The 19,944-nt window shown below is 36.4% G+C and overlaps 2 protein-coding genes across 2 annotated transcripts; both read left to right on the forward strand.

The window, feature by feature from the left end:
- The first annotated feature begins 262 nt into the window (after positions 1–262).
- LOC143857432 (protein FAR1-RELATED SEQUENCE 5-like) lies at positions 263–1,611 on the forward strand. The gene is made up of 2 exons (XM_077367857.1): positions 263–1,227; positions 1,332–1,611. Exons 1-2 carry the CDS (start codon positions 263–265, stop codon positions 1,609–1,611), a joined length of 1,245 nt encoding a protein of 414 aa, XP_077223972.1.
- An 18-nt stretch (positions 1,612–1,629) lies between these two features.
- Positions 1,630–2,208, forward strand: LOC143857433 (protein FAR1-RELATED SEQUENCE 5-like). Its single transcript, XM_077367858.1, has one exon. The coding sequence runs from the start codon at positions 1,630–1,632 to the stop codon at positions 2,206–2,208; it is 579 nt and encodes a 192-aa protein (XP_077223973.1).
- The last annotated feature ends 17,736 nt before the right edge of the window (positions 2,209–19,944 follow it).

A 19,944-nucleotide genomic window follows, 5' to 3' on the forward strand; every position in this document is an offset into this window, starting at 1 on the left:
ACATGGGTTGGATTTGAATGCCAGTAAAAGTCTGCACAAAAGTCTGCACACAAAGTGCTGGTATAATTTCTTACGAAGGCCATTTGGAATCTTGCATTGTTCTCTTGTATTTTTTCTGTGGGTAAAGCCAAATTGTGAGCAATGAAGAAACATTGAAAGGACTATGTGGTAGGGTCTCATTTGAAATAGAAAACTGTTATCAAAATTGATAGTAATGTATTAATTGAAGTCTTGTCCGCTTTGTTGTGTTAAGATACCAAAAATGGCTGATTCTTCATCACATGCTTGTGGGTTTCATATCGAAGATGTTGGTGCTACGTCCTCAGGCTTTGCCGATGATACTGTGTCGCATTCTTGCGGCTTAACAATCAGTGACGTAGATGCAAATAGGTTGATTTTGGTTGGTGGGGGTGAAGAAAATGTAGTAGATGTGGACGGTGATGGGAATGACGAGAAGACTGTAGAAAATAAGCCTTTTCTTGGCCAGGTATTTGACACAAGTGAGGACGCATATCATTGTTATAATGCGTATGGTTTGGCTAAAGATTTTGGAGTACAAAAATCCAGTACAACCAAGTCAAGGTTAATAGAAGAAGTGATTTCTAGGAAATATGTATGTGACAAGGAGGGAAAGAAAGTTCCAAATGACAAGCGAAGTGCTGGTAAGGAAGTAAAGGAACATCGCATTGTCAGAGTTGGTTGTGAAGCGATGATGGTCATAAAATTAAGAGATAAGAAGTGGTTAGTAACAACTTTTGAAGACAAACATTGCCATGAACTTACCTCTCCTCTTAGAAGATCCCTACATCGTTCTCATAACCAACTCCATAAGACAAAGACTGTTAAGAATTTGATATATTCTTTCCATGGCATAGGGATGATGCTTGCCGGTATTGTGAAGAGTGTTAATGTTGTATTTGATAGAGACCTAGGTGTTCTCTCGGCGAACCAGGTACAATCCCATTTGAAAGTAAAGAGGAAGAGCAATATGGTCCAAGACGCTGTCAATGTGGCCAACCATTTCCAGCGGAGACGAGCAGAAGACCCAGACTTCTTTTTTTCTACAGAGTTAGACATAGATGGGACGAGGAGGTCCATGTTCTCGGCGGATGCGAGGGCGAGAGATTCTTACATTACTTTCAGTAATGTTATTGTGTTCGATGTGACATACAAGACCAACCGATATTTAACGCCCTTCGCACAATTTACAAGAGTCAACCATCACAGGTAGTCTATCCTGTTCGGATGTGCACTCCTAGCTGATGAGAGTGAGGAGACATTCACGTGGTTATTTAAGCAGTGGCTCACATGCATGTATGGGAAAGCTCCAGGAGTGGGGCAATGCGGAATACGATTAAGACTGTCTTCCCAAATACCCGTCACCGATTTTGTTCATGGCACATTGGCAGGCACTTAGTTGAGAATGTTGCAACAATGAGAGAGGCAGAGAGTGAGTTTCAGAAAGACTACAATCTTTGGTTTTACTCAAATGAAATAGATGAATGTGAGATTGAATGGGCTAAATTAGTTGAGAAGCATAAGATTGATGAGAAGCATTGGCTTTCCAAGCTGCTGGAGCTTAGGATTCATTGGGTGCCGGCATATTGGTGAGGTACTTTCACTGCAGGGATGACTTCTAGTCAGCGCAGTGAAAGCATCAATGCTTACTTCGATGGTTTTGTAAACCAAAAGACTTCTCTGCATAATTTCCTAGAGCAATACGAGAAAGCGCTTGTTGACCATCATAGGAAGGAAACAGAGGAAGATTTTAAGTCGAAAAATTCAAAGGCTACAATGATAATACTAAGCCCATTGGAAAATGAGGCTGGAAAATACTATACAAGGGCTATTTTTGGGCTATTTCAGGCAGAGCTAAAGAGAAGTTATGATTATTGGTGTAAGAAGCTTAGGAAGGATGGGAATGTCACAACATACAATGTAGTACGCATGGATGGTGATTTTGAAACCAAAAAAGGACATAGTGTTCTATATAGTGATGCCGAATCTGTAAATGCGACTTGTGACTGCGTGATGTTCGAGACTTCAGGTATATTATGCAGACCTATACTTAAAATATTCGAGAAGAAGTTTTTAACTGTTATTCCTGAGAGTTACATATTTAGGAGATGGACAGTTCCTACAAGGAAACAAGGTAGGGCAAAGGGCTTAACTCCGTTAAGGAGGTGGTGTCTAAAGGCAAAACAATGAAGACTGGACAAGGAATCTTATAATGATGAGACTCTTTTCAACAAGATGGAAGAAATGTGCGATGAATTGTTGGTGAAAGTCAATCAAAAGAAGAAAGATAAGCAAAGTTAGTCAGAAATCATTGGCAGCCAAGTGCAGTTGAACTTTGTTTGTAGTCAAATACCGGAGATAACTATGCGAGACCCACCAGTTGTGAAGACCAAGAGCCGCCCGAAGATTGCTTCATGGATGGAATCTTCAATTGAGACCTCCCAAGAAGAACCAAAAAAACGGAAGTGCTCTTATTGTGGGAAAATGGGTCATTATTTGACAGCTTGTGAGAAGAAAGTAAAGGATGAACAAAAACAAAAGAAACAGAAGGTTTGGAGGCTTTTTTTTTTAATTTACAAATGTAATGATTGTCTTCTTTTATGTTGCAAATTTTTAAACCATGTGAGTTAATGTTTATTTCTGCCTATAGATGCGTATACTGGAAGAGATGAGTACAAGGGAGGAGGGGGAGGAGGAGGAAGAAGAAGATATTGCATCCAGATATTGCTCATTTAGCTAGGTATGTGATATGTCTCTAGTTATGTGATATTGCTCTTTTGTGCCATCGTTAAAAAAAATCAAAATAAAGTTTTGTTTTCCTTATTTGAATGCTACTCTGTTTTGGATTTTGAGAACCATTGATTTATTGTAGTCAAATTTATGATAAAGAAAATAACATATTGTTTTGTCCAAAACTGATTATTAGGTTGAACAATGTACTTTTGAGTCCATTATTAGATTTCTATTTAGTCCCTGTATGTTTCAGAATTTGAGAACCATTGAAATGTACAACCTGTTGATTAGAGAGATAGTTTTTTTTTTTTCTGGTTGCTTACTCAATGCAGGTAGTACAAGTGCCATGGAATGGATGATGAAGCTCCAAGGCTGCTCGAGGATTTGTTTTGAAGGCTCCTTGAAGGCTATCTGAAGGCTATTTCAATGAAAATGACTCGCATTAGTGGATTAGCAAGTTATTTTGTATAATTTAGAGTAGAGAGAATCCAATTTGTACATCTTCTGACATTCTGTAATTGAACTTTAATGTGTATTTAAGTTTTATGTTATCGTTATATCTATATGATGTAAGGATCAGGTTTTACATTTCAACAGGTTGTATATGAATGACAGGTTGTTACAGGTTTTAGATTCGATCAGGTTGTATCCAAAATAGGATATTCGTTTTGTTGTCTGATGGTTGGTTATGTACAAAGCAGGTGTAATATAGCCTACAAGAGGGGTAGCTGATTGAGCCTTCTATTATTTAATTCATCTGAGGCTGTCTTCAATACCCATTTTGAGCCCAAATTGATTAACAATTGTAGATCTCTGAACAACATAAGAAGAAGACCAAAACAATTAGGTCCTAAGCCAGGGATCGCATGTATTTCCTCTTTTTTTAATTAGGCAGTCATAAATAAACTACTGGGAAATGATAAATTCATCTCCTTTTCTTCCTTGGGCCACCCCTTTGCAGTGTAAAAGGGCACTCATTAATAGATGAGTGGGGCTGGCCTAGAGAAGCAAAGGGATGTAATATATCACTTCGCTTCACTCCCAGCGAAGAAAAGGGATGGAATATATCACTTGCATTCACTCCTAGGGAAGAAAAGAAATGGAATATATTCCCTTCATTTAAATAAGGAAAGATTTTGGTTCGAAATTTTGCAATCCTCCTTGCATGTTACAAGGTTTTAAAGAGACACTCATCAACAAGGTTTTAAAGATACTATCAAACAAAAAAAGATTGAATTGTAAAATGATTAACAGGACAATGAGGACAATGAATGTTTAATAGAGTCATAACACATTATTGAGGGGAAAAAATAGAGCCACCACATCAAATAATTCCCAAACAAGCAAAACATCCCCTTCACAAGGTCTCTGTTGGAATGGAAAAAATACAAGATCAGATATCTCTGAATTTTGAACAGGACAATGAATGAGACTTCGACCATGCTTGTTTCTGCACTGTAGTTAACAAGTTGATTCACAATGAATGAGGTGTGTGGCGATGATATCTCTTCTTCCTCGGTGGATTATCATCTTGATCATCGCCCGATCCACCGTCGCTTCCTGATCTGCTCTCATACTCATCATCCTTACTCCCCAATCCGAGCCATCTTGCCTTGTCCTTCAATGTTAAACTGTTGCACCAAATAAAAAGTTAAAGAGTTAAAAAAACAGAAAGAAACTGGAGTGGGAAAGAAACCCTAAAAGCAAAGGAGGAAAAGGAGAAATAAAATGACAGAAATGGAGAGAAAGCAAAAGGATAAACCCTAGATTGGACTATCATTTGGAAGAAAGAGAGAAGCAGAGAAGAGAAGCGCATAAAACCCTAGATTCCCGGTTTTTACAATTTACGGGGGACTTGAATTCCAAAAAAATTGAAACCGTATGAAATATAAGGGTTCGACTGTCATTTTGAACTTGCGTTTTAAGTTTTTTCAGCACACAAGGGCCCACATCTTTCAGCCAATGGGAATACTTATAACACACCACCGCATGTAACTTTCCTGAGGTTAACCGCTTAAGCTCACCATAGGTTTTTGTGGACCCCAACAGAGGTGGACCCGCCATACGAACCAATCGGTGGCTTTTTAAGCCACTTGTGCTTAGGGAGTTCCCTAAGCACGTGCTTAGAAACACTTTTCTCTCTCTCTCTCTCTCTCTCTATATATATATATATATATATATATATATATATATATATATATATATATATATATATATATAGAGGAACCTGTTGGTGCGCTTAAGCTCACCAAGCTTATGGTGCGCTTAAGCGCCCAATCACATGGGTTCCACATTTTCTGTGGTGATCCAAACCATTCATTTGCAAGGCCCTATCGTAGATAGGGGGTGTACCAAAAATCAGCTCCATAGGATCATCCTAACCCCTCCATTTGTGGAGGACAAAAATGGGCAGATTTGTGGACAAACAATGTCTGTCCATTTTGACCTCCACAAATGGATGGGTTAGGATGATCCTATGGAGCTGATTTTTGGTACACCCCCATCTATGTAAGGGCCTTTCAAATGAATGCTTTGGATCATCCTAACAAAGTGGGCCCCCATGTGATTTGGCGCTTAAGCGCACCATAAGCTTGGTGAACTTAAGCGCACCAACAGTTTCCTCATATATATATATATATATATATATATATATATATATATACACACACACACACACACACACACTAGTAAAAAACGTCGTGCGATGCACTGGCCGACAAAGAACTGTATGGACTACATCATAGGTTGATCCAAACCGTCCATGTGATGGAACACAACATCAATAGGTTGTGCCCGTAAAATCATTTCCATAGGCTGATCCTAGCCCTACAATCTATAGAGGTTTCCATAATTAAAAAAGCATAAAGGAGGGGGGGTAGGATTGAAATTATGTGGCTTTAATGGGTGCCTTTGTTAAAAAGCATAAAGGAGGGGGTACGATTGAAAATATGTAGATTGAATGGGTGCCTTTGTTATAAAAGGTCAAAAAAAGTGATGTGTAATTCTATTAGAATTTTGAGAGAAATTTGAATAATTCTCTCCTATTCTCTTCTGCTAATAACCGTTTTATTCGGTTACCGATTTCAAACGTCACAAACATATCACAAATCCAAAACGTTTTATTCCAAAACGTCACAAACGTTTTATTCAAACGGTTAGAATGTAAATAAAGAGTCTTTATATAGATAGAAAGAAATCCAAAACGTATCACAAATATTCCTAAAATCACTCTTTCACTCATTAGCGTTTCTACTTCGTTGCCCTAAATCTCTCTCCCCACAACAAATTATTGCGAGGTAATTTATTTATTTTTACATTTCCCTTTTGTTATTTCATATGGTCCAAACGTACCGACTAGAAAAAAACTAAACCGAATTTTTCATTTTCCTCGCCTAATTAATATATATTCTACGCCTATTTTCTCTAACCCTTTAACGCCTATTTTTCCTCTATAATAAAAAATAACATCAATAAGGAAATTAATCTAAGCCGTGGGGGTGCCACTTGTCAGCCCCTCTCCATCCCGTATATTACAAAGCTTTCTAAAATCTCAATTAACGAGCAATCAGGGCCGTTTATGTAATAGATAAATTCCGAAAGCCACTTCCTAAAAATCTGCATGCATCTATGTATCCCGTTTTTTTTTGTTTCTGCTTTCTCCTCCTTGTTTTCCTTTGTGTTTAATCACATAAGCCCCATAATTAATAGTAAGTATTTCAGTAGAATAGGAAAGGTCACCATTGACTGCCTTATTTTTAGCAATACAATAAAGCAATACTTCACGTAGGGATAATCCAATAGTTTTCTTCTGAAACATCTCTTAGCTTTCCAAAGTTTCCATGTTTCATTATGGTATTCATTAAGCAATTTGTTCATTTTCTTCTTGCACACCTATATGCTTTTAATAATTTTTATTATTAATTTAATTTTTTCCGCCCTGTGCATCGCTCGGGACTGCAATTAGTATACCATATAGCAGAAGAGAAAATGAGAGAATTATTTGAATTTCTCCCAAAATTCTATGAGAATTACACATCACTTTTTTGACTTTTTTTAACAAAGGCACCCATTCAACCCACATATTTTCAATCCTACCCACTCCTTTATGCTTTTTAACAAAGGCACCCATTAAAGCCACATAATTTCAATCCTACCCCCCTCCTTTATGCTTTTTTAATTATGGAAACCTCTATAGATTGGAGGGCTAGGATCAGCCTATGAAAATGATTTTACGGGCACAACATATTGATGTTGTGTTCCATCACATGGACTGTTTGGATCAACCTATGATGTGGTTCGTACAGTTCTTTGTCGGCCAGTGCATCGCACGGGGTTTTTTAGTATATAGGAGAAGAGAAAAGGAAAGGATTTTTTGAATTATTTGAAAATTCTATGAGAATTACACATCACTTTTTTTTACTTTTTTTAACAAAGGAACCCATTCAACCCACATATTTTCAATCCTACCCCCTCCTTTATACTTTTTAACAAAGGCACTCATTAAAGCCACATAATTTCAATCTTACCCCCTCCTTTATGCTTTTGTAATAAAAAATCTATTGGGTGATCTTAACCATCCGATTTAAGAGGAACAACATATTATGAAAACCTCTATAAATTGGAGGGCTAGGATCAACCTATGGAAATGATTTTGGGGGCATAACCTATTTATGTTGTGTTCCATTACATGGACGGTTTGGATCAACCTATGATGTGGTTCGTACAATTCTTTGTCGGCCCGTGCATCGCACGGGGTGTTTTACTAGTATACTATATAGCAGAAGAGAAAAGGAAAGAATTATTTGAATTTCTCCCAAAATTCTAATAGAATAACACATCACTTTTTTTTACTTGAATTTCTCCCAAAATTCTAATAGAATTTCACATCACTTTTTTTGACTTTTTTTAACAAAGGCACCCATTCAACCCACATATTTTCAATCCTACCCGCTCCTTTATGCTTTTTAACAAAGGCACCCATTAAAGCCACATAAGTTCAATCATACCCCCGTCCTTTATGCTTTTGTAATAAAAAAGTGGACAAAGTCAACATAGTGACGTTTTTTATTTGCAAAATTACGGATTGGGTACATATGTTACATAATACTACGGATTTTTGTGAACATATTACATAATACTACGGATTCAGGACGCCTTTAAAAATATTGACGAATTCCGGGCAACTTAAGAGGAATAACATATTATGGAAACCTCTATAGATTGGAGGGCTAGGATCAGCCTACAGAAATGATTTTACAGGCACAACCTATTTCTGTTGTGTTCTATCACAGGACGGTTTGGATCAACCTATGATGTGGTCCGTACAGTTCTTTGTCGGCCCGTGCATCGCAAGGGGTTTTTTTTACTAGTATACTATATAGCAGAAGAGAAAATGAGAGAATTATTTGAATTTCTCTCAAAATTCTAATGGAATTGCACATCACTTTTTTGACCTTTTTTAACAAAGGCATCCATTCAACCCACATATTTTCAATCCTACCCCCCTCCTTTATGCTTTTTTAATTATGGAAACCTCTATAGATTGGAGGGTTGGGATCAGCCTATGGAAATGATTTTACAGGCACAACCTATTGATGTTGTGTTCCCTCACATGGACGGGATGGATCAACCTATGATGTGGTCCATACAGTTCTTTGTCGGCCCGTGCATCGCATGGGATTTTTTACTTGTGTGTGTGTGTGTGTGTGTATATATATATATATATATATATATATATATATATATAGAGAGAGAGAGAGAGAGAGAGAGAGAGAGAGAAGTGTTTCTAATCATGTGCTTAGGGAACTCCCTAAGCACAAGTGGCTTAAAAAGCCACCGATTGGTTCGTATGGCGGGTCCACCTCTGCGGGGTCCACCTCTGCGGGGTCCACAAAAAGCGACCAATCGGTGGCTTTTTAAGTCACTTGTGCTTAGGGAGCTCCCTAAACACTTGCTTAGAAACACTTTTCTCATATATATATATATATATATATATATAATTGTAGACACCCCATTTTGACCGAACCCCTATTTGCCATGTTTGTGAATAATCCCATCAAATCAGTGAGTTAGGGTCTCAAATTTCATCTCATGGTAGCTTAGGGTCCCACCAAGGTCTCTGCGAAATTTCGTCGAAATCCGAGAACCTTTGCCTAGCGAACGAGCCAAGCCATGTCGTAGTACAAATGCAGAAAAGGGGGTGAATTATCCTGTATAGTGTAAATCCGAATTCCGAATAGGACACGGAAATTTGTGCTCCTATCAATATTTCGCGCACCTTATCAACTTTCCGAGCACCTCATCCACTCAGTGTGCTGATATCAATTCCCAAAAATCCTATAAATATGCACTTAAGTCTTATTTTCGTGGGCATCAAAGTTTTTTTTTTATCCAGAGGGGAGAACGAGCAGAAAGAAGAACCGAGAGAAAACCTTAATCCTCCGACCAAAAATCTTCTTCTCCGGCCAAATCTTTGGCCGGATTTCGGCAAGCTTCCGATCGATTCTTCTAATTCATGAAGATCATCATTTCCTTCATCTTATGCACTATCAAACCCTCTCTGAAACCCTAGATTTAGAACTTGAAACCCTAAAATCCTTACCTTCTTTCTTCTCCGGCTAAGCTCCGGCCACTTCTTCTTTTTTCAATTTGCTAGATTTCCTTGTCCTTTTCATTATTTTCAGCTCTTAATCCTTAGTTCAAGCTCTCAAACCCTAGCTTTAGCCTTTATAAACCTTCTTTCAAACCCTAACATCTTCAAATGTAAGATTCTTAGCCTAGAAGTTTTAGATCTCAGCATTAAACTTTCCTTTCTTTATCTTTCTTTTGGAATCAAATTCTTCATTTTGTGCGATTCAATCATCTAGACAAATTTGGGAAAAGCTAAAGACAGATCAAGAGCTGAAGATCCTTTTTTTGAAGTTGTGCTTACACAATTGCAAAGAAAAAGGACAAGGCCAGAAAATTGTATTCATTCCAACAGGTATTTACATATGATTTTTTTTAAATCTCAAGCTAATTTCAGACATTCTAGTTTCCAAGTCTTGATTCTTCAATAGATGTTTAAAATTTCATTTAAAGATAACATAGTTTAAAGGTAAAGTTGTTTAAAGATTAGGGTACATGTTTAATGTATTAGCACTGTTATATCCTGATTTCTAATTTTTGTTGTTAGTTGATGAAGTTTGTGAAGTAATCAAAAAAATAATTTCAGTAATTTTTGTGTCTGTAATGTAATTAAGTTGTAATATTAATATCACCTTATGATCAAGGAGATGAAATTCCTACTTGAGAAGATTTGTAGCAAATTCAATTTATCATTTTCTATTTGAATTTTTCTCTTTAGGATTTTGGAGTGTATGAGAATGAACTCGTTAATTAAGTTTGGAATCTGTTTCAACACTTCATTTGTCTGTGGGTTTGGAATTTCCAATTATTTCTATTCTAATCAATCTGGTTCTTTTAGGAAGTAAAATTTGTAAATAAATCTTGATTTTTCTTCAAGTTACAATGTATTATTTGAATCTGTTTGCTCAAGCTTTGAATTCAGTGGGATGAAATGTTTTGATGTGGTCAAAATATGATAACATCTATAGTAGTGTTGTGCTTATAGATGCAGACATTGTTATGCTCTAGTAATTGTACAAGTTTGATTTCTGTATTCTTTTTAGCTCTGGTAGGAGTTGTTAAATAATGTTGGCACTACTATTTTCTGAAAATTACATTAGTTTTTTATGTTTTCAATTACTTGAGCTAGTTGAGATTGAAAGATCATGTCTAACAGGGGAGTGCTAACGCTAGTATGAATAGAAGAGAGTGGATTGAGTTCACCATGACATGTGTATTGTCTCCAATTTTCATCAATTAGGAATACATTTCTATTCAAACATAGGAATTGTTGTGTTATGATTTTGAAATTCGGGCATTTCGATGTTCTCTTTATTAACACTTCGATAAAAAAAATTCTCAAATGAATTTTTGTTTTGCTTGAAAAATCTTTGAAAAATCTAGGATGATTTCTGTAATGCTATGTTTTTGTCAAGATAAGCTATTTGAATTTTTTTTTAAAAGGATTGAATGGAATCCCTTAGATCATAGTTTTGAATGATCAGTTTTCACTAAAACTATTGTTGCTGTTGAAAATCATTTTTCTAGGAGAGTCCCTCACAATCATGAATATTCTAAAAAGGATGAGCTTCTTCCTTGGTAGTGCTCCCATGAAAATACTCAGTAATTTCTTTTACATGGGACAAAGTTTTCTCCTCTTCAACCTTCACTTGAATGATCTTCTCTTGGGCTTTGCGAAGAAATGCTTTCATTGCCTCAAAGAACTTCCCTTTAGTATTGGATTTCCCATAGTGCAAAACTAGATTGATTTTCTCAAGACCCATTTTGAGTTTCAAAACATAGCTATGCAAGACATCTGAGTTCATCCCAGCTGATTTCTTAATATTGCTGAGTTCTCTACTCAGTCCAGACACAAGTTGTAAGCCTTGCTTCTTGAATTCTTCCTCAACCTTTCCTTTGTTTTTAAGATCTTCAAGTGGTTTATTGTCTGAACTTGAACCTTGTGATCTGATAATTTCTTGGATTACAAAGTGGAGTAGTGTTGTCTTTCCATTTGTTCCTTTTACATCTGCTAGCTTTAGCAGTGTATCGAGCTTGAAGGCTATGGCTTCTCCCCTGTTAGTGCCCATGTTCATTCGGTTCCCTATTTTTAGAATAGCTTCTAAGAGTTTAAGGAATAGTTGACTCTTTCTCAACTCTTCACATGCCACCTGCAAAATCCCACAATTATAATAAATTTTTTTTTTTTTTTTAAAAAGAGTAATGAGACTTTTGTGCTATAGTTGTTTGTTACTTCAAGCAGGGTATAATGGTAGGACTTCAAAATTTTGGTTTATGTAATCGACTTGTTTCTATAGATATGAAAACTTTAGTTTTTATTGTTATAAGGAGATGCTAGTCATTGTTATGTTATAAATTTCTCATTTTCATCTATATAGAGTATATTCTGATAGTGGTCAAAATTAGTTGGTATTCTGTGAGAGGATTTTTAACAGGAACTTATGAATGATTTATGTTTCCATTTCAACATTAGATAAATTCTTTTGAAGAGTCTTTGGTTCTTATAATGGGTAGGTTATGAGATATTTTATAGCTTGATAGTTGCTTATTTTGATTTTGGAATTTTTACAGTTGATGTTTTTTATAGCAAGCTGATGGTAGAAATTTTCACATTTTGAATAATTGCATGGGGGTCAGTCCTATTACTATTTCAATCTCGGAAGTAAAAATTTTTTTTATGCCAGTTGAAATAATTTTAACTTGAGTAGGTGTTGTGTGTGGGTGGCTTTAATAAAACTGATGGTATGATGAGTACTGTGTCTAAGACCATTGGTTTCTATCAGAATCATGAGTCTGAGCATGATAACATTTCTTTATTTGACATATAAACCTGCACAGGGTATGGTATAGCAGAATATACAATTCTCATCAGTGTTGAATACATAGCTCCATTTGGTTTTGTTCTGATATGACTTGATAAATTGAGTATGTTCTGATGTACTAATGCTTTGTTTAGCTTATCTGTTGAGTAAACACATGGAGAGAATATTATGCTAGATGAAATGAAGTTTCTAAGAAACATGAGAAATGATATTGATTGGAATATATTTGGATGGCATATAACTTAGCTAATATATGAAAATGATAACAAATGCATTGTATTTTAATGAGTATGGCTTAACTGATTACCTGTACTTTGAAAAGAGTATAGCTCAAATAGGTATATTGGTTGATGCATGTGAAAAGGTGTCAAATTGTTCATCTTTTGGATGGAAATAATTTCTCTTATCTTATACACAGTACATGTAGACCATAAAACACAATTACAGAGTTTGCTCTATTGATTATATCAAAATACGGTTATAAATACAAGGTATATGGCCTCTATTTTCCAACATGATTGGACTTTCATTGATAGATATTCTCCTGACTCCTATCGAAATTATTTGTTCCAAATGCTTGTGTTATATAGGTGAGAATAATAGTAATAATAGTGGAATGTATGAGAATCACCTTTATGAATATTGTTTCATGTATTTATAGGTAGTAGTTGATTTTTTTATATTATTATTATTATTTTATTTTATTGTAATTATTACACACTCAGGTTAACATGGTTGTAGTCGTAAGTCACATTTCTTTGGTCAGGTATTATATTTTAAGCAGTTCAAAAGATTTTATTAATATAGTAACATGTACACGTATGAATTTTGAATGTTTCATGTTTATTTGGGTTATCAGATGTTAAAGTTTTATATTGCTTGAGTTACAAATCGAGGAGGGTAGACAATATATATTATTATAGAAAGATGTTAATAGACAAGCATAGAGATTAATTCCTTCTTTGAAGCTGGGCTTTTATATATTTTTAAGGGGATGAATGTAAAATGATTATCTGTTTGTGACCGTTGCATTTTTATTTTTTCTATAATATAGGTATGTCAATGAACAGAAGTGAGTCTATAGTTATTTTTTTGTCAATTTGGAATTCCCAGTATATGTTTGTTTGCTACCAAAATATTTGACTTACATTTTGAGCTATGAATATTGGTAATAGATACACTTCTTATAAATGTTTTTTGAAAATGATGTATGTTATGTAAAATGATGTAAACCTATTATTTAAATCTACACCCATACATATGTAGAAAAGCTATAAATTTGGACAGGTGTAATTTTCTTTTAATATGCAATGGATGCTAAGGCCTGTTATGGTTATTAGACATAATTTCATTTTATGATTACTCTCAGTGTATCATAAGTTTTGATAGTCATATAATGTAAATGATTGAATAGTTCCAAAGATTATTATGAGAGTATTATGAAACATAATCATGGTATATTGTTTAGCCTTTAGTTAGTTTAGGTTTGTAGATGCTATAAATGAAATATAACTGGAATATTTCTTTAAGTGCATCCATTGTATTTTTGTTATATCATATCAATTTATTTTTTATTACAAGGTTTTGAGCCATATGCTTAAGAGGAGTTGAGAGTGAGTTTAATTCTCTGGTTCATTTGTAGGGATTACAATTGTGAATAAAGATAAAGGTCTTTTAGCCCTATTTCAACTTTCGAATTCAGGGGCGATGAAGGAGTCATCCTAAGCCCATCATTAGGGGACTAGCTTAGTCCATATAGTGTTTCCCTTTATTTTCTTTTCTTTTAGAAGATTCTCTAAATCTTTTAGAAAACCCTTTATCATAGTATATGGCTCTCTCAGTTTCATTATCTTGCTTGCCTTCTTCTTTTGGAAGATCCTCTCCCACGAGGTACGTAGTGCAGCTTGGGATCTTTATCCCAAGTTCAGCCAAACTTTGTAAATCTTTTAAAAACTTATTTTTTCCAAAAAGCTCTTCCTCTAGAGTTAGGAGTATGTCCTAGGTAGAGTGTTTTGGTGGTTGTGTGTTTGCTTTAGAGTTAGAAGTTTGTCCTAGAGTTATAGGAACGCCTCCGTTTGGTCAGTTGGCGATTCACATCGCTGACTGATGACTAGGTTTAGAATGCGTTAGATCCCATTGTTTTCCTTATGGCACACAGCCTAGTTACATATAGGATATAGGAACCACCTGCATTAGCTTAGGGCTAATCTGTATTTAGTTAGGGCATATAAGGTGTCCTAAAATCCACAATCCACTGGAATATAAATAATCGTGAAAAAATCTTTAATAACTAGTTTGGTCTTTTAGGTCAAGTCTAGGATAGAGGTCTAGGTGTCTTAGGCATCATAGCTTAGAATAGGCACGAAGAACTACGTCCCTCTGATTCTTGTGGAGGCGGGAATACGTAGGCCGCTTGGATGAATATCAGACCATCCAAGAGTCGAGGACAATTTTAGAACCTTAGGATTTGTTGTTAATGTTTCTTTTTAGAGTTTTGTATTTGTGGTTATCATTTTTCTTGTGTGTTTTCTTTTAGATTGAAATTATTTTCTTATTTGATCACTTACATGCTTAGTTATAACTCTTTACTTATTTTTGTTTATTATTTCTTATTTATATGCTTAGCTGTATTTCTTTTTATACTTTATCACTTTCACTGCTCATTATGTCTCATTTACTTGCTTATTTTATTGTCCTGCTTATTCTGCCTATCATATTTGCTATATCTTGTTTTGACCTTATACCTTTAGCTGTAGCGTGCATGTGTCTGTACACCTAAACTTAGACACCTATTAGGTATGACAGTCAAAATCTAGCAGTGCTTAGGTGACACTTCTTTCTTTCATTTATTTTTTGTGTGCTTATTATTTCTATTCTCAGAAAATGCATGCTTAAGTAGACGACTCCTGAGGATTGTTCCCATTTCACATGATTTTGCCCAAAATTCTTTGGAATTAATAAAAATGGCATAAGAGACCAAGTGTTCGCACTCGGGCGAATTGGGGGTACTCTTCGGACCTTCTCCATTCGTAATCAGGCACGAACCCATTTATTTCTGATTATCCATGGTATACAGAGCATATTTGTTTAAGGATCCATGGCCGTATACCATGGATGGCGACTCTGAGTTTGTTTAGGTATGTCTCGAATCCGGATTTATTCCCGAATCGAGAGGTATCTCTTTTATATCGCCACTTGTGCTATGCTATGATGGTGACACCATTTCGAGAGTTCCTTGGTAGAGTTCTCCTTCACACGTGGATGATCCAGAGGCCGTTGGGGGCTCGTCCCCCACCTCTCTCTCGGATCGGGGTCCACATATATATATATATATATATATATATATATATATATATATATATATCTACTACTATATAGCAGAAGAGAAAAGGAGAGAATTTTGTCCATTTAACACGTCAATGTGGATGATTTTTACCATTTTTTGCCCTCCCCACATATCTGTACATACTATCTGTGAGGGTAAAAAAGGTATGAATGTTCACTAGCCACCTTCTCCAAATGTTATGTCTCGCCCATCCTTTACAATTGTATGTATTCAGAGATTTGTCTTATTAGATGTGATGAAAAACTGCACGAAAATACTATTTCTTGAAAGGATGCTAGCAATAAAGAACGAAGCTAGCAATAATAATCATTACGTAGTAAAGTTTGGGAGGGAAATTACGGACAATGGGTACCTGGATAAGACAATTACGGAAAAAACTACAAAGAAGAGGTATCAAAATATGACAATTACGAAAAAACTACTTTTCCTTATTAATTTTTTGAGGGTATTAAGAATTTCGCACACCTGTAAAAATATTTACAAATTCCGGGCACCTTCAGACGAACAACAGATTATAGAAACCTCTATAGATTGGAGGGCTAGGATCAGCCTATGTAAATGATTTTACGGGCACAACCTATTGATGTTGTGTTCCATCACATGGACGGTTTGGACCAAATGATGTAGTCCGTACAGTTCTTTGTCGGCCCATGCATCGCATGGGGTTTTTTACTAGTATATATATATATATATATATATATATATATATATAGAGAGAGAGAGAGAGAGAGAGAGAGAGAGAGAGAGAGAGAGAGAATAGAGTTCCTAAGGTGTCACCTCATATAGCTTATATGAGGTGGCGCTTAAAAACATAAGGGGCCCACTTTGTTTGGATGATCCAAAGCATTCATTTGATAGGCCCTCGCAAAGATAGGGTGTGCCCAAAAAATCAACTTCATAGGATCATCCTAACACTTCCATTTGTGGAGGTTGAAATGGATGGGTATAGACCTCCATAAATCTGCCCATTTTTAACCTCTATAAATGGAAGGGGTAGGATGATCCTATGGACCTGATTTTTTGTAGGCACCATATCCATCTAAGGGCCTTTCAAATGAGTGGTTTGGATCGCCCTAAAAATGTGGGCCCCTTATGTTTTGTGAGCGCCACCTCATATAAGCTATATGAGGTGACACCTTAGGAACACCTTAGGAACTCTATTCTCTGTGGTCCTCAACAAGATATCCTGCGAAAAACCGCCAACCCCTCTAACAGCTTCACGAAGCTGTGCAAGGTAAGTAGGGGCACGCGCACCTGTGAGGGCATCGGCAACCTTGTCCATGCTTGTTGAGAGATGCGACATATTGTCCAAATGTGCCCCACCTTGACGAGTCCTCTGTAGTCTGGTACCAGCCCGTCTTAAGGGAGATGTCTCACTACCACCATTAATGGGATCTGTTTCTGGAGATAGTGGGTGTTGAGACATGGGGGTATGGTCATCTGCAAAGTCATCCCCAATGTCATCAAGACTGACTGGCTGCGAACTTGCTATGCTTAGATTCTCATGCGTCCTAGACCTGACCCCTTTCGCGAACTCATCTCCAAAGATTTTGCACATATCGTCATGCAAAACATGATGGGTAGTGAAGTGTTTCTTATGTTTTGGATGAGCCTGTGACAAGGAGCATAAAAAATAAGAAGATATTGGATATGGTATTACTATAAGAAGATTGTATCTTGAGAGGAAGCGTTCCTTACAGCGATGTAGTCATCGTAGACCTCTTTCTCGCAGGTGACCATTTTGGTGTCATTGTCCCAACCAAAACCGCTTCTACTGAGGATGATGCAAACACTCTTGTATGTTTATTTCATAGTCTTGATGCGGTTTTTTATGTGCTCCTAATTGAGTTGGAGGTTGAAAAAGGCATTCATTGCAGTGGCTGCAGCTACTTAAGCATGATCCTTAAAACCGTTTGGGATTTTGTACCCCTCTGCGATTTGAACTAGAAGGGTATCTACGAGCACTTTGTCCATTTGGTCATTCCAAATGATATTCTTCCCCCTCTTCTGGGAGGTTTGTGGCTCAGTTGTCATTCTGATTCAATATGCACATATATGTTTGTTAGGAGTCATACATCCATATAACAACTTGAATAAAAAAACATAACAAAGTTACAACATACAACCATCAAAACATAACAAAGTTACAACATACATCATCAAAGCATAAAAAAATACAACATACATCATCCAAAACAACTAGCTACTATCTTCCTTCAAAATTTTAATCCATCACACTAATAACAACAGAGTTACTTGAATAAACACACATACAACCATCGGAACATAACAAAGTTACTCGAAACAGTAAAAGAGTCATACAACTATCAAAACATAACAAAATTACTCCAACCATATATGGAGTGAAACTATAATCCCCTAACGTCAATGACGTCTACTGAAATCATTCCACATCTGTATGGTAAGCGTGTTTCTAATTTCCTCTCCTGCTCTTTTGTCATCATCCCTTAATTGAGGAGGATCTCGTGGTATGTCCTCATCTTCCACAGTTTGTAGCAAGAGTTGTCTAGCTAGAAAGTTGTCCACATCTTCTAGTATTGAATAATTAGGTATGAAACGCCGAATATGATTATGGATGCAATAACATGCCAAGAAGATGTCAATCTGCTTCTTAATATTGTACATTGCTTCTTCATTAAGAATATTGAAACGCTTCTTCAAGACGCCAAATGTGCGTTCAATGACATTTCGACAGGATGAGTGTCTATGATTGAACAACTCATTACTAGTCCGTGGACGCCGCCCGCTCCACTCACTTAGGTGGTATGCGGTCTTACGATGCGGGGTAATGAAATGTCGTAAGAGAGGGTACCCGCTATCGGCGAGGTAAAACTTTCCTACAAATAAAAAAAGATTCTATATCAGCAACTAGTAATAAGTGGGAACTTGTTTACTACAATGTAACTATGTCATATACAATGTACCTGGAATAAGTGAAATCTTGTCAGCCCTTGTTAATGCATCCGCTAACACTCTCGAGTAGGAATCCGAACCCTCCCATCCGGCTAAGATATACGTGAATTTTAGGTCAAAGTCACAGGCCGCCAAAACATTTTGAGCTATAAAATGCTTACGACAAAAGTAGGCTGGTTTTTCTTCAATACGTACTTTAGCACGTATGTATGTCCCGTCTATTGCACCGATACAATCCTTGAAATATGGCATCCACCTTGGATTCCCCTCAATCTGCGATGGTGTCTCACCTGTCGGTGGTTTGATGAAGAAATCTTGCAAACCCAAAATTGCCTTTAGTACTTTGTTGAAATACGTCGAAACAGTCGCCCCTGAACGTCTAGCACATGCTCGAATAGTCCGAACCCTCTGATTATGTGCTATAATATGCAAGAAGATTGCAACTTGCTCCTCCACTTTACAATGGATTGTATCTTCCAGGGTTCCCGCCCGTTTAAATATTTCGACAAATTGACGAAAGCAGGTGACGTTCATCCGTAGCAAGTTATGGCAATGTTCATTTGAATCGATGACAAAGGAAATGAACGTACGACGCGTGAAGTAATTGCTTTCATATGGAGCTCTGAGAAGATACTTTCGTAGTACTCTTTCCAAAGTACTAACATAGCAGCAGTACCAGCCATTAGTAGTGCGACTGCTTGCCCAACTAGCTCATTACTACGCTTCAACTCAGCTCTTCGCATCAACTCTTTCTTCCTCCTTGTAGGACGACGAGGCATCTTACTCTAAATAAGAACTCAATAACTCAATGAAAAATACAACACAATCACAAATAAGGCATCTTAAACAAAATAAAAAAAAACAATCAACATAATCACAAACAACACAATAAGAATAAACACTTCCATCCATAAACCATCAATCCACCCATACACACTCCCTCCATAAACCATTCAACCATGCATATACTATCCCTCCACAAACCATCCATCCTTAAACAACAACTCCATAAACCATCCATCCATAACCCATCCATCCATAAACAACCCCTCCATAAACCATCCATCCATCCAAGCACATCCAAACAACACAAGCACATCTACCTAAATAGGAAAAATAAAATAACTGTGAGTGTTGATTACCTTGAAAATGATGGAATAGTTCTTGGAAATGGAAATGAAATGCGAGGGTGACCACCTGCAAAACAAAGGAAAGCAAACCAGAGATTAAACAACAGTATTGGGCATCACAGACAAACAATCAACAAGTATGAGAATCTCGGTTTATTGGATCACAAACATTTTGCTCACAGACAATAAATCAGATCCAATAAACTCAAATGCCTAAATCCGAACCCTTAAATCCAAGCCAATGAACTGAAATGGAGAAAATAAAAAAAAGAGGGTTCCCTACACTATTGGAACACAGAATAAGGGCTTAAAAAGAGGGTTTCAAACATAGATC

The sequence above is a fragment of the Tasmannia lanceolata genome, unplaced genomic scaffold, assembly GCF_043159265.1.
Source record: "Tasmannia lanceolata isolate RefF3 unplaced genomic scaffold, GAP_Taslan_0.1 ptg000024l, whole genome shotgun sequence".
In the NCBI taxonomy this organism is placed as follows: domain Eukaryota; kingdom Viridiplantae; phylum Streptophyta; class Magnoliopsida; order Canellales; family Winteraceae; genus Tasmannia; species Tasmannia lanceolata.